The sequence below is a fragment of the Bufo gargarizans genome, chromosome 1 (genome assembly GCF_014858855.1).
Source record: "Bufo gargarizans isolate SCDJY-AF-19 chromosome 1, ASM1485885v1, whole genome shotgun sequence".
Lineage (NCBI taxonomy): Eukaryota > Metazoa > Chordata > Amphibia > Anura > Bufonidae > Bufo > Bufo gargarizans.
In genome coordinates this window covers 275,852,239-275,867,486 of record NC_058080.1, presented here as the reverse complement: position 1 = coordinate 275,867,486, position 15,248 = coordinate 275,852,239, and the positions used below count along the sequence as shown (strand labels likewise).

The 15,248-nt window shown below is 43.7% G+C and overlaps 1 protein-coding gene across 2 annotated transcripts in view; it reads left to right on the top strand.

The window, feature by feature from the left end:
• NUP54 (nucleoporin 54) overlaps window positions 1-15,248 on the top strand; it is a 70,909-nt gene that overhangs the window by 51,711 nt on the left and 3,950 nt on the right. For both annotated transcript variants that reach the window (XM_044303598.1, XM_044303607.1), the window contains 5 exons: window positions 4,938-5,134; window positions 6,086-6,140; window positions 8,117-8,210; window positions 8,294-8,401; window positions 9,542-9,661. In XM_044303598.1, the coding sequence (XP_044159533.1) occupies window positions 4,938-5,134; window positions 6,086-6,140; window positions 8,117-8,210; window positions 8,294-8,401; window positions 9,542-9,661 (574 nt within the window). The remainder of the gene's footprint in view (window positions 1-4,937; window positions 5,135-6,085; window positions 6,141-8,116; window positions 8,211-8,293; window positions 8,402-9,541; window positions 9,662-15,248) is intronic.

Genomic DNA, 15,248 nt, shown 5'->3' with positions numbered 1-15,248 from the left:
TCGGTACCGCCCTGGGGACTATATCCAGAGCTCTCGGCGCTCCAATCTTGCCCTTGGAGCTGTTACAGGAGTTCACTCTATCCTTCTGTCCTGTACGGTTGTGTTCCGTATCAGTCGTGTCTCTGACGGGTGCCGGCATGGCCCCCTTTTTTTGTTATGAGTTTTCTGTCCTTTCCAGGACAGGGCTGTTCTGCATCTCGTTTCTTCCTTCCTTCCTTCCTTCTGAAGGTGGTGTTGCCTTCGCTTCAACACCTCACCTATTTGGACGTTGTTTGGGCCTGGCCGTTGTTTACTTGGAGATCTCCGACTCTTGCAGTCGTTCGGCCTCTTGGGTTTCCAGGAGGTCTGTGCATAGGGTTGGCAGACTCCAGGGTGGTTTTCCTCCGCTTGATCAGGTTGGCTATTGCTGAGGTTACCGCACCTAGGGCAGGATTCTGTCTTTGGTGTCACCGTTCCTTTCACCAGAGCGGTCGGTGCCTCCTGGGCCGGAGGCATTGGGCTTCGGCCGTGCATTTGGGCACGGTGGCCACAGGTCTGCCTTGCACGCCTTTCTGAGTTCTACAGGGTGCATACTCTGACTTTGGCAGATGCTGCCTTACCCCGCCTGGGTTTACAGGCGGCGGTTCATTGATGCCTTTCGGGTGCTTCGCCTTGGTGTTGTGGTCCCTCCCCCTTTTGGACTGCTTTTGAACGTCCCAAGGTCTTCTGTGTCCCCCAAGGAAACTGGGCGAGAAAACGAGATTTTTGTATAACTTACCAGTAAAATCTCTTTCTCGCTCTTTCCTTGGGGGACACAGCACCCACCCATTAATTGTTTTTTCTCTGTGCGTTTTCCGAGTTTTTGTTACCCGTTGGGTAGTTGGCTTGTTGGTTCCTTGTTGGACTTTGCCTTTTCTCACTGCTTGGACACGCAACTGGCAGTCTCTCTCTCCAGGCTGAGGGTATAGCTGTGGAGGAGGGGCTTAACAGTTTTCACTTAGTGTCACGCCTCCTATGGAGATGAGCTATACCCAAGGTCTTCTGTGTCCCCCAAGGAAAGAGCGAGAAAGAGATTTTACTGGTAAGTTATACAAAAATCTCGTTTTTTGGGGATGTTACAAGGCTTAGAAGTTTAGAAGCAAATTTTGAAATTTTTGAGAAATCTTCAAAATCCCACTTTTTATGGACCAGTTCAGGTTTGAAGTCATATTGTGAGGCTTAGATAATAGAAACCTCCCAAAAATGACCCCATTCTAGAAACTACACCCCTCAAGGTATTCAAAACTGTTTTTTCAAACTTTATTAACCCTTTAGGTCTTCCACAAGAGTTAATGGCAGATGGAGAAACAATTTTGAAATTTCTATTTTTTGGAAAATTTTCCAATATAATCAATTTTTTCCAGGAGTAAAACAAGGGTTAACTGCCAAACAACACTCAAAATGGGTTGCCCTGATTCTGTAGTTTGCAAAAACACCCCATATGTGGTCGTAAACTACTGTTTGTCCGAACGGTAGCACATAGAAGGAGGGGAACACCATATGGGTTTTGGAAGGCAGATTTTGCAGGACTGGTTTTGTTTATACCATGTCCCATTTGAAGCCCCCCTGTTGCACCCCTAGAATAGAAATTTCAAAAAAGTGACTCCATCTAAGAAAGTACACCCCTCAAGGTATTCAAAACTGGGTTTACAAACTTTGTTAACCCTTTAGGTGTTCCACAAGAGTTAATGGTAGATGGAGAAACAATTTTGAAATTTCTATTTTTTGGAAAATTTTCCAATATAATCAGTTTTTTCCAGGAGTAAAACGAGGGTTAACTGCCAAACACTCAAAATGGGTTGCCCTGATTCTGTAGTTTGCAGAAACACCCCATATGTGGTCGTAAACTACTATTTGGCTAAACGGCAGGACATAGAAGAAGAGGAACGTCATATGGTTTTTGGAAGGCAGATTTTGCTGGACTGGTTTATTTACACCATGTACCCTTTCAAGCCCCCTGATGCACCCCTAGAGTAGAAACTCCATAAAAGTGACCCCATCTAGGAAACTACGGGATAAGGTGGTTGTTGTTTTGGGACAATTTTTGGGGTAAATTTGATTTTTGGTTGCTCTATATTACTCTTTTTTGAGGCAATGTAACAAAAAAATTAAATTCTAAAATTGTTTCTACATTCGCTATTTAGTTTTGTGGAACACCTAAAGGGTTAACATAGTTTGTAAAGTAACTTTTGAATACCTTGAGGGGTGTAGTTTCTTAGATGGGGTCACTTTTTTGGAGTTTCTAGTCTAGGCTACATCAGGGGGGGCTTCTAATGGGACATGGTGTAAAAAAAAAAAATGTCCATCAAAATCTGCCTTCCAGAAACCGTATGGAGTTCCCTTCGTTCCATGCCCTGCCGTGCGGCTATATAGCCATTTACGACCACATATGGGGTGTTTCTGCAAACTACAGAATTGGGGCAATAAATGTTTAGTTTTGTTTGGCTGTTAACCCTTGCTTTATTACCGGCAAAATGGATTTAAATTGAAATTTTGCCCAAAAATAAGTATTTTGGCACTGTTTTTATTTTATATTTTTAACACCGTTCAGCCGAGGCGTTTGGTAAAAAGTTATTTTTATAGCGACTACTTTTACGCACGCGACGATGCCCAATATGTATGGCTCTCAGACTTTAGAGACACTAAGCAGGCATCCTAAAACTGCTGTCCTCCAGATGTTGTAAAACTACAATTCCCACCATGCCCTGATGATGGCTGTAGGTTTTCTGGGCATGCTGGGAGTTAGTTTTACAACATCTGGAGGGCCGCAGTTTGAGGATGCCTGCACTAAAACTAATATTTTTGGGGGAAAGAAAAATTGTTTTCGTGTCTCCAAAGTCTGAGAGCCATAGTGTTTTATGTTCTCTAGTGGACTGTTGGGGATTATAACAGTTGGTGGGCGGGCAAGTGGCAGGGGGAGTCGGGGTTAGGGTTAGATGGATAGATGGAAGTTTGGAATAAAAGTACTCTCCCTCACTGACCCTAACCTACCTGGGTGGCGATGGGTGCAGGAGGGTGATGGATGGCGATTAGGGGGACACAGGAGCTGGTACTGGACGATGCTGCCGGGTGCTCGTGCAGAACAGGAAGAGGAGGGGAGAGAGGAGCGCAGGAAGTTTGAATCTCGTGCCCCTCTCCCCTGCACCAATCAGCACCCTGGACAGCGGTGTATAGCACCAGGGCCAGCACCGCCTCCTCAAATCCTCGGACTGCGATTGGTGGTGTAAAATTACGGCACACCGATCGCAGTCTTTTTCCGGTTCATCGGGTCACAGGACACCCGAATGGACCGGAAACGCAGAAAACCGCAGTTCTGAATTGACCTGCGGTTTTCTGCGATCGCTGATACGGGGGGGTCCAATGACCCCCCCCCCCCCCCCCAACCCCCCCGCCCCTGCGTTGTTACGGGATGCCAGCTGAATGATTTCAGCCGAAATCCCGTTCCGATTAACCCCCGCGGCGCCGGAATTACATTTTTAAGTCAGGACGTACCGGTACGTCCTCGGTCCTTAAGGACTCTGGAAATAGGGCGTACCGGTACGTCCTATGTCCTTAAGGGGTTAATATCTAAGTTGTGCGAGACCACTCTAAATGTATAACCAAGTCTCATTAAGTGCCAGTGGTGTGGTTTTGACCCTGATGCCATGCTTCATTATTACTATGACACTGATGTCACTAGAACACAGTAGTCCTAGTGACACATGTGGCCCCGGATCTACTAGTTGGCAAACACCGCATTACACTATGAACACCATATGTATGAAATTGTCCAGACAGGAGTCTGAAAAATTGAAGAAAATGCTGTGTCGTAGAGTTATCAGCCGTTTTCTCCTCCACCCCTTTCTAAACCGACTTTCTCTCTGAAATGTGAGAAATCCATCTTGTGAGACCAGGACAGGCTTTCTGCTCATTGAATGTTCAGATTAAGTCATCCAATAGTCTATGGAAAGGAGGGGGGTGAAGAGGAAGAAAATGCATAGAGATTCGAGCGGTCTTTGTATTCTATTCATAGACATGATGGCCCGCTAGTCTCCACTCCAGCATCTCAGGGACAACTGTGATGCAGCCTTTAGACGGGAAAAATTGTATAAAAGCCATATAGTGGTCAGATATAGTGTTGTCACTCATTTATACACACATTGACTATTTGAAGGTTTTGTGATATTAGCAAGTGATTAATCCATGTGTTCTCTGCAGGACTTCTATAAGACTGCATCAGGAACTGCTACACACTGAGGGTTTTCTGGGGAGCACCTAGCCTGCATAGCCTCCCAGAAGAGTCAATATGTACACTGGCTCCTGTCTTTCTGTTTTCCGGTCCTCAGCTTGTTTTCTTGGCCACATCTGCTACTGAGGCCAGTAATTGGCCTCAACAGAGCATATAACCATATCCATGCTCCATCCAGAAGGAACAAGCCAGGGACCAGAAAATATAGAACCTGGAGCCAGCGTTCAGGAACGCAGAAGCAAGCAAGCAAATATGACTCTCTTTGGGAGGTGATGCAGGCTAGGGGTCTTTCCTTAAGTTATTTTTCTCAGAAAACCCCTTTAACCAGATTGCTAATCGTTGAACATAGGGGATTGCTGGCCCAATTGACAAATATATTGGCAGCTTAATATGGATTGTTCCTAGGGAGCAGCACCGGGAAGGATGCTTTATGGAGCCATGTATAGGTTGCTGTATGTAGAGTGATACCACACCTAAGATCGGTGTTCAGATGTAGAATTGGACTATGCTGCAATAAATAACGCCCATGAAGTCCACTTACTTCACTTTGGCTTCCTAGTCTGTTTCCTGTTTAATGTAACTGTCTTCTGGAAGCTCCATTATATTCTCTGTACACTGTTACAGGAGGAGTTCCTCCTTAATATGAATAATGTAATTGCTTTGGGTTGAAGACTTTCTCTTTACTTTCTAGAACTGAAGTGATCATCTATGTAGTGGAGCGCTCGCCAAATGGCACCTCCAGAAGAGTTCCGGCTACAGCTTTAAACGGCCACTTTGAGCAGGCCAATGTCAAGTCCAACTTGCAGCAGCTTGGAGTCACTTTAACCATTGCTAGAACAGAGCTATCCCCTGCACAGATTAAACAGCTTCTTCACAATCCACCAGCTGGTAAGGACTCTTATTTAATGGCAGGGCCAATAATCCATTATGTTTTCCTGCTTGCATGATCTATATCTCTTAGGGTCCATTCACACGTCCGTAGTGCATTGCGGATCCGCAATACACCCGGCTGGCACCCCCATAGACATGCCTATTCTTGTCCGTAATTGCAGACAAGAATAGGACACATTCTATTTTTTTTTTTTTTCCAGATCCGCGGACCGGAAGATTGGCGGCGTGCCCCAGAAATGCTGATGCGGACAGCACACTGTGTGCTGTCTGCATTCATTCCGTCACCATGGTGAATGAATGGATCCGCACCCGTTCTGCAATTTGCTGAACGGATGTGGACCCATTATTACGGACGTGTGAATGGAGCATTTGCTTGATACACCTCTGAGTAAAGGTGGCCATACACATTAGAACGACATCAGTTGGACCTGATGATTTTGGTAGGACAGGACCACCATCTAATGTGTATGGGTGGTGTCCCAACTCCCCCTCAGCTGCAGATGTCAGGAGAAAGAAGGATTTTTCAACATGTCTAATGTTCTGTTGTCAAGGGAGTTAAGTGGTTGTCTGGCCACAGGTTTTTCCTCCCATATCCGTTGAGAACACATACACTCAGCCAAGTCCAGAATGCATCTATGTTGGAGGAATAGTTGTTTTGTTGGCCAACCAATAATTCGGCCAACCGCTATCTAAGGTGTGTGGCCACATTTGGGTGATTTATCGTTTCCATCTAATACTTTTTCAGTGTGAACTCCACCTAGATACACAATGTAGCTTCCATCCTGGGTTTTATGGTGTACCCATTCTAATTTTTAACCATATCAGTAAGGTCTACCGTGCTTTCCCACTATGCAGACCAAGCGTCCGCATTTACAATGCGAAGACCTTTTATATGGGTTGTCTATGTAATAAAGGGGGTACTAAATTAATATATTCATTTATTTCAAGGTGTGGATCCAGTCATTTGGGATCAAGCAAAAATTGATAATCCTGATCCAGATAGGTGAGTGTTTTTATTGCAGCCTTTTTTCCATCATCTGTTTCTTACAAACGCTTGTATATAGCAATAATCCAGAATTTATGTGGGCTCTACAGTTAATACCTGGAGCTACACTGCGTCTGACCTTTACATGGTTTTGCCATTTCATGACATCTTGTTGAGTATACCCCAATAAGTTCTTTCTTCTTACAGGACACCAAGGCTTTGTTCACACACAGCAAATTAACTAATTCATTGTGGATATTTCAGCGTAGAATTTGAATTTAATGCAAAATATAAACCAGGTGAATTGGTTTTAACAAAAACGAAATATCAGGGTAGATTTGAGTGCATGCTGCATATTATTATATCCACAGCTTGACCTATATGTCCCATATTTGTTTTTTGCGTACTTCATTTACATCTTTACCTTGCAAAGATGAAAATGATGTAAAAGTCTTTGCAGTTTATTATACATAAATTCTATCCTAAACCAAAAATTTTTAAAGACTGGCTTGTATTAAGGTGGCTGGTTTGGAGTCTACATCTGGTGGGCTTGTAGCCAACACCATAGACTTTCCTTGGACTGTGTGCTGCTGTGCCAGGCGCTGCTGACTCTACTGTACGGACTATGGGGGTCATTTACTATAAGATATATGCCAGTTTCGCAGATCGCCGCGTAAAGGTTATTTGTGCTGCAATTTGGCACTTTTCCACGCTCACACAAAGTAAAAAAAAAAAAAAAGGGGGGCATGGGTGTGGAAGGGGACGGCCAACAGGCCAGTCTCGTTTATCATTTTCCACGCCTGTTTTAGGCCTATAAAATAGCCTAAATTTAAGCCAGCAAGGAAGGTACATTTAGTCCAGCGGTGGGTGCGTTGAAGTTATATAGATGTCGGTAACTCTTCATAACTTTGGCGGATCCAGCGCAGGGGTTATTAAGACTGACGTCTAAAACGCCAGTCTTAATAAATGACCCCTTTTGTTCTTTAGTAGCCACTAAAGCTGCTCATATGAAAAGATGCCATTGATCTGAGAATTAGTTGCTATTTTTGTTTTTCTTACAATTCATTTTCACCTTTTTATCATACTTTTACAGTTTAAATGTATTTTTTTTAATGTTTTTAAAATTGTCTATTTTCTCCTTTTTGTACATTCTAAAATGTTACTCAAAAGTTCTGACTTTAAATTCTGAAGTATATCCATAAAAATCTGTGCATCTACTAGATAAGGGATCTCTTATTTTGTTCATAGAATGGACAACTGCTCGCTGAAGAGAACTGTATAGATAACCTGTGCTTGGTGATTCTGCATTATAACAGGATTCTTGCATTGATCTACTGCCATGTATGTAGCGGTCATTGTATTGTACAGTATTAGTAAAACATGGCTGCTTTCTTCCAAAAGCAAGTGCCACACTTGTCCACAGGTTGTTTGTGCTATTTCAGCTCAAGTCGTATTCACTTCAGTGAAGCAGAGCTGCGATACCAGACACAAACCATGGAGAGGGTGACATTGTTACTGTAAGAGCAGCCATGTATTTCCAGTACCGTATAAGGCTAGTTTCACACTAGCAGTGGCTCTGTATTCTGGCATTGCCAGAAGCTTTTAAGGCTCCATCCAGCCCCATTCACTATAATGGGGACCAGCGAAGATCCAGCAGCATTCCAGCAAATGCAGAGCTATCTGGAAGGCTGCTGCTAGTGTGAAACGAGCCCAATCCTTTTTAAAAAAATTATATATATGTGTATATATATATATATTCTTTTTATTGTAGTTTTCAATTATAAGATTTAAAAAATATATATTTTTACAAGCTTTTTTTAGTACCTGGAGTACATATAAATAAAAGGTATACCAAATACAAGTCATAAAACAAAGATTCAAGATTACATAATTATAAAGATTAACCTCGATTTTCCTGTTTATTCATGGATTCAGTGGTTACTGAAGTATTATGTTGAGTGACATGTCTTCTTGTGATTCTTTTTGGTTTATAGACTGATTCCTGTTGCTATGGTCAGCTTCAAGGAACTTCTCAGAAGACTAAAAGTACAAGATCAGATGACAAAGCAGCACCAGTCCAGGCTGGATGTCAGTTCCACAGTATTTTATCTTTTAAAGACAATTTACAGCTATTTCGCTGTTGCCTCACACTGTTTTATCTCCAATTCTAGATTATATCTGAAGACATAAGTGAGTTACAGAAAAATCAGGCAACCACAATGGCAAAAATTGCACAGTACAAACGGAAACTAATGGAACTTTCCCACAGAGTCCTCCAGGTACAAATCGGCATGTTTATTTAGTAGCATGCTACTATTGGATGGGAGCAAGGTTATGTACAGTCATTCACAGCTCACTGCCTAAGGCTTGTACTGCTGATGATATTTTGCGTGTTGCCATAAGGATCTTGGGTGGATGCAAAATGCCAGATACTGTGCACACATATAACTGCCACAATAATGAAGTGCAGTAGATGTTGTATGTGGTGATTTTGAACGGCACAAAATTTCCATCACAAAAATGCCTCTGACCAATCTCGGAAGCTGACATGTCATCAGAGTCTCTCAGTCACGACTCCTTAGAAATTGGTTCTGTAAGGTCAGGTGATCATATCTACTGGTAGGTCTCCATTTACTAAAAACTCCTCTATGACTTAGGTTATGTTATCCAGCTAAGCAATGGCATTCACATATATGTATGTCTAAGGTCAGTGATGGCTTTACTCTTTCCAGAAGTGTAATTTTACCCCCTGAGGGTCCCCTATATTGAGCCTCATTTGGCTCACCATATGTTGTGTGACATTACCTGATGATCAACCTCTCAGTGCTACCTTTAAAAATCCTGCAATGTTGTGTACCTCCAGACTCCATTGACTATAAAGGGATCCGGCAGCTTTTCAGCATAAATACCAGGTTTCGGCCTGACATAAATTTGTGCATGCATGACAGTTTGTCCATCCGAAAGCTGACATTTAGCTGGAAAACAGCTGGATCCCTTTATAGTCGATGAGGATCCGGGCATGCTCGACATTATCCAGCTAGGCCGGGTCTGGTCAGTTGGTCAAAAGAGCCTGTCAGATTTGGAAATACATATGTGAACATACCCTGAGTTGCACTGATCTCTTATAGAGCCTGTGCTAATACACACCACGCATCTAAACATGCAGAACTGACAGGTAGAGCATGGGAAGAAATAGCAGCCCGTGTCTGGGTTTAAGACCAGAGTTGGATTTCAGTTTACCTCACACTTTCTCTATGCACTGTGGCTTAACTGTACTCGATAATAGCCCTAATGCAGCAGTGCTAAAAATCCTGAAGAAAATACAGCGGATGACATCAGTATTGAATATGGGAAAGTATGTGAAGTTAGTATTATTGTGATAATGCAGAGTTAAAATGTAGCTTTTCATTTTTAAACAGGTTTTAATAAAGCAAGAAATTCAGCGGAAGAGTGGGTTTGCCATCCAAGCAGAGGAGGAACAGCTTCGTGTGCAGCTAGACACTATCCAGTCTGAACTCAATGCACCCACTCAGTTCAAGGTAATCCTAGCCCTGTGATGGCTAAACTCCGGCACTCCAGCGGTGGTAAAACTACAACTCCCAAGATATGCACTTGCTTGGCTTTTCTCAGAACTCTCTAAAAAAAAAAAAAAAAAAAAAGAATGGAGCATGCTGGAGTACATCACTTTTAAAGCTAGTCAGTCATTATATTAAAATGTTTTATTGAATGCTTATTGCTAGCGTTTGTATGGTAAATATACTCTGATGCTTCCTGATCTCCTACCAGTCTCTAACTCCTGGTGCCCCTCGTCACGCAAGAAATGACCTTTCATCCAGTCATTGGTTGAGGCATGTCACTGCAGCGTCCGGTGATTGAGAGGCACCAGGATGTAGAGATGTGTCAGAATGGGAGCGGCAGGGGATCAGTTGGGTGGGTATGTACGGCATACATATTAGGACATCGTCAGACATCATCCACAACTCCATCCTCCGTCAGGCAAAACTCTATCAGCCCTCAGACATCATCCACAACTCCATCCTCCGTCAGGCAAAACTCCATCAGACCTCAGACATCAGACACAACTCCGTCCTCCGTCACCCAAAACTCCATCAGACCTCAGACATCAGACAAAACTCCGTCCTCCGTCAGGCAAAACTCCATCAGACAAAACTCCGTCCTCCGTCACCCAAAACTCCATCAGACCTCAGACATCAGACAAAACTCCGTCCTCCGTCAGGCAAAACTCCATCAGACCTCGGACATCAGACAAAACTCCGTCCTCCGTCAGGCAAAACTCCATCAGACCTCAGACATCAGACAAAACTCTGTCCTCCCTCAGACATCAGCCAAAACTCCGTCCTCCCTAACTCAAAATACGCCCTACTACACACACTCTTCACCTGACGGAGCTGCTAGCTGCTGGAGAGGCAAAGGACCTGTGATGACGTCATGACCATGTGACGAGTCACGTGTGTGGGAGGGGTCAGATGTGCATAGCAACTGGTAGAGTGTACAGAACAGTAGCCATCAAATAGAGCTCTGTACTAGAGATGTGTGTGTGTGTAACCTGCATGTAGCAGAGCTGTGTACTGTGTTACAGAGATGTATGTGTAACCTGCATGTAGCAGAGCTGTGTACTGTGTTACAGAGATGTATGTGTAACCTGCAGGTAGCAGAGCTGTGTACTGTGTTACAGAGATGTATGTGTAACCTGCATGTAGCAGAGCTGTGTACTGTGTTACAGAGATGTATGTGTAACCTGCAGGTAGCAGATCTGTATGTGTAACCTGCAGGTAGCAGAGCTGTGTACTGTGTAGCAGATCTGTATGTGTAACCTGCAGGTAGTAGATCTGTATGTGTAACCTGCATGTAGCAGAGCTGTGTACTGTGTAGCAGTGCTGTATGTGTAACCTGCATGTAGCAGTGCTGTGTACTGTGTAGTAGAGCTGTATGTGTAACCTGCATGTAGCAGAGCTGTGTACTGTGTTACAGAGATGTATGTGTAACCTGCAGGTAGCAGAGCTGTGTACTGTGTAGCAGATCTGTATGTGTAACCTGCAGGTAGCAGAGCTGTGTACTGTGTAGCAGATCTGTATGTGTAGCCTGCATGTAGCAGAGCTGTGTACTGTGTAGCAGAGCTGTATGTGTAACCTGCATGTAGCAGAGCCGTGTACTGTGTAGCAGTGCTGTATGTGTAACCTGCATGTAGCAGTGCTGTGTACTGTGTAGTAGAGCTGTATGTGTAACCTGCATGTAGCAGAGCTGTGTACTGTGTTACAGAGATGTATGTGTAACCTGCAGGTAGCAGAGCTGTGTACTGTGTAGCAGATCTGTATGTGTAACCTGCATGTAGCAGAGCTGTGTACTGTGTAGCAGAGCTGTATGTGTAACATGCATGTAGCAGAGCTGTGTACTGTGTAGCAGAGCTGTATGTGTAACCTGCATGTAGCAGAGCTGTGTACTGTGTAGCAGAGCTGTATGTGTAACCTGCATGTAGCAGTGCTGTGTACTGTGTAATAGAGCTGTATTTGTAACCTGAATGTAGCAGAGCTGTGTACTGTGTAGCAGAGCTGTATGTGTAATCTGCATGTAGCAGCTGTGTGCTGTGTAGCGGAGCTGTATGTGTAACCTGCATGTAGCAGGCTGTGTACTGTGTTACAGGGATGTATGTGCAACCTGCATGTAGCAGTGCTGTGTACTGTGTTACAGAGATGTGTGTGTAACCGCATGTAGCAGAGCTTTTTACTGTGTAACAGATGTGTGTGTAACCTGGGAACTATAAAAAAGTGTAAAATAAAACATAAAAATTCAGATCACCCCCCTTTTCCCAAAATGAAAATAAAAGAACTAAAAAAATACACATCATGGGTGTCGCAATGTGTAAAAACACCTATTGTATAAAAATATATTCCCCATACGGCAAACGGCAAAACAGAAGAAAAAAAAGAGTCCAAATGTCCGATTCGCCGTTTTTGGTCACTTCATTTGCTACAAAAATGTAAATAAAAAGTGATCAAAAAGTCTTAAACACCCCAGAATGGTATCAGTGAAAAGTTCAGATTGCCCCGCAAAAAATGAGCCCCCATCCAGCTCCATACACATAATTACAAAAAAGTTATAGAGCTCAAAATATGACGACAAAAAAAATAAATCTGATTCTGTAAATCTCCTGTCACTCCGAGTTACTCAGAATTGGTAACCCTAATTAATAAATACATGCAACATGAATGCATATATGCCGCTTCACACAGATCACAAGTGTTAGGCCTCTTGCACATGAACGTTGTTGGTCCATTCCGTGCATTGGGGAGAGCAATTTGCAGTCCCCAATGCACGGGCAACGTGCGTGCAGCGGCCGGGACAGATCCAGACCCATTCAACTTGAATAGGTCCGTGAATATGTTCTACTTTTTTGCTGTGCGGAGGCAAGGCCAGAAACACCACGGAAGCACTCTGTAGTGCTTCTGTGGGGATCCGATCCGTGTTTCTGTTCCGTTCAAGTGAATGGGTCGACATCACGGATGCGGGATGCACACGGCTGGTGCCCTGTGTATTGCGGAACCGCCGTATGTGGTCCACAATACGACCACAGGCACACAGCGACCATGTGCAAGAGGCCTTACAAAGATGGGATTTAAGGTGCACATCCTCTTGTGCTTCCCATATTCCACAGATTTATATCACACAGCTACTTACAGTTGTGCTGATAAGTTTACATACCCTTGCAGAATTTGATTTCTTAAAGGGGTATTCTCATCTTCCCTTTTTCATACTTACCTTCCTTGAGCGTGACGTTCACTTCCTGTATTCTTCTCCCGGCCGGGCCGGGCCGCGCTTGCGCAGAAGACTGAAGATTCTCTCCCGGCCGGGCCGCGCAATGTCCTGAACGCGCACAGCGCCGCGCATGTGCCATGGTGACTTATTCCTGGCCTGTATAGTACAGAGTCGGCGTGCGCATTCGCGGCTCTGTACTATACTGGCCAGGAAGAAGTCATCATGGCACATGCGCGGCGGCATGCGCGTTCAGGACATTGCGCGGCCCAGCCGGGAGAGAATTTTCCGTCTTCTGCGCAAGCGTGGCCCGGCTGGATTCGACAGGAGAGGTGGCCAAAGACAACATCAGGTAAGAGGGGACTTATTTTCTAAAAAAGGATGGAAATTGGGTAATAAAATGTATTTAGAAAAATTATCACTGTCAAATCATTAACAGATTTACCGGTAATCATTAAGATGAGAATACCCCTTTAACCATTGTGCAGAGAATATGAATGATAACACGGACACTTTTCTCTCGCTCACGGTTAGTGGTCGGCTGAAGCCATTTACTCTTTATAAATCATAATCACAACACAAACTCCCCAAATGACCCTGATCAGAAGTTTACACGCCCCAGTTATTAATACCATGTATTGCCCCCTTTAACATCAATGACAGCTTGAAGTCTTTTGTGGTAGTTATGGATGAGGGTCTTTATTTTCTCAGATGGTAAAACTGCCCATTCTTCCTGTTGAAAAAAAAAGCAATTCCACCACAGTTTTACGTGATTTTTATTTACAACATTCGATGTGCGATAAAACTGACTGGTTACTTTTATTCTACAGGTCAGATCGAATCCGGCAATACCTTATATGTATAGTTTTTCTTGCGTTTTAATAGTGATAAAAAAAATTAAAATATCCGATTTTTTTTGTCGCCATATTTTGAGCCCCATAACTTTTTTGTAATTATGTGTACAGAGCTGGATGGGGGCTCATTTTTTGCGGGGCAATCTGAACTTTTTACTGATACCATTCTGGGGTGTTTAAGACTTTTTGATCACTTTTTATTTACATTTTTGTAGCAAATGAAGTGACCAAAAACGGCGAATCGGACATTTGGACTCTTTTTTTTTTCTTCTGTTTTGCTGTTTGCCGTATGGGGAATATATTTTTATACAATGGGCGTTTTTACACATTGCGAAACCCATGATGTGTCTTTTATTTTAATTTTGGGAAAAGGGGGGTGATCTGAATATTTATGGGTTTTTTTTTACACTTTTTTATAGTTCCCAGGTTACACACACATCTCTGTAACACAGTACACAGCTCTGCTACATGCGGTTAGACAAACTGCTCTATATACACAGTACACGGCTCTGCTACCTGCAGGTTGCACATACATCCCTGTAACACAGTACACAGCTCTGCTACATGCAGGTTACGCATACAGCTCTACTACACAGTACACAGCACTTCTACATGCAGGTTACACACACATCTCTGTAACACAGTACACAGCTCTGCTACATGCTGTTACACACACTGCTCTATATACACAGTACAAAGCTCTGCTACATGCAGGTTACACACACATCTCTGTAACACAGTACACATCTCTGCTACACAGTACACAGCACTGCTACCTGCAGGTTGCACATACATCCCTGTAACACAGTACACAGCTCTGCTACATGCAGGTTACACATACAGCTCTGCTACACAGTACACAGCTCTGCTACATGCAGGTTACACATACAGATCTGCTACACAGTACACAGCTCTGCTACCTGCAGGTTACACGTACATCTCTGTAACACAGTACACAGCTCTGCTACATGCAGGTTACACATACAGATCTGCTACACAGTACACAGCTCTGCTACATGCAGGTTACACATACATCTCTGTAACACAGTACACAGCTCTGCTACATGCAGGTTACACATACAGCTCTGCTACACAGTACACAGCTCTGCTACATGCAGGTTACACATACAGATCTGCTACACAGTACACAGCTCTGCTACATGCAGGTTACACATACATCTCTATAACACAGTACACAGCTCTGCTACATGCAGGTTACACATACATCTCTATAACACAGTACACAGCTCTGCTACATGCAGGTTACACACACATCTCTGTAACACAGTACACAGCTCTGCTACATGCAGGTTACACACACATCTCTAGTACAGAGCTCTATTTGATGGCTACTGTTCTGTACACTTTACCAGCTGCTGTGCACATCTGACCCCTCCCACACACGTGACTCGTCACATGGTCATGACGTCATCACAGGTCCTTTGCCTCTCCAGCAGCTAGCAGCTCCGTCAGGTGAAGAGTGTGTGTAGTAGGGCGTATT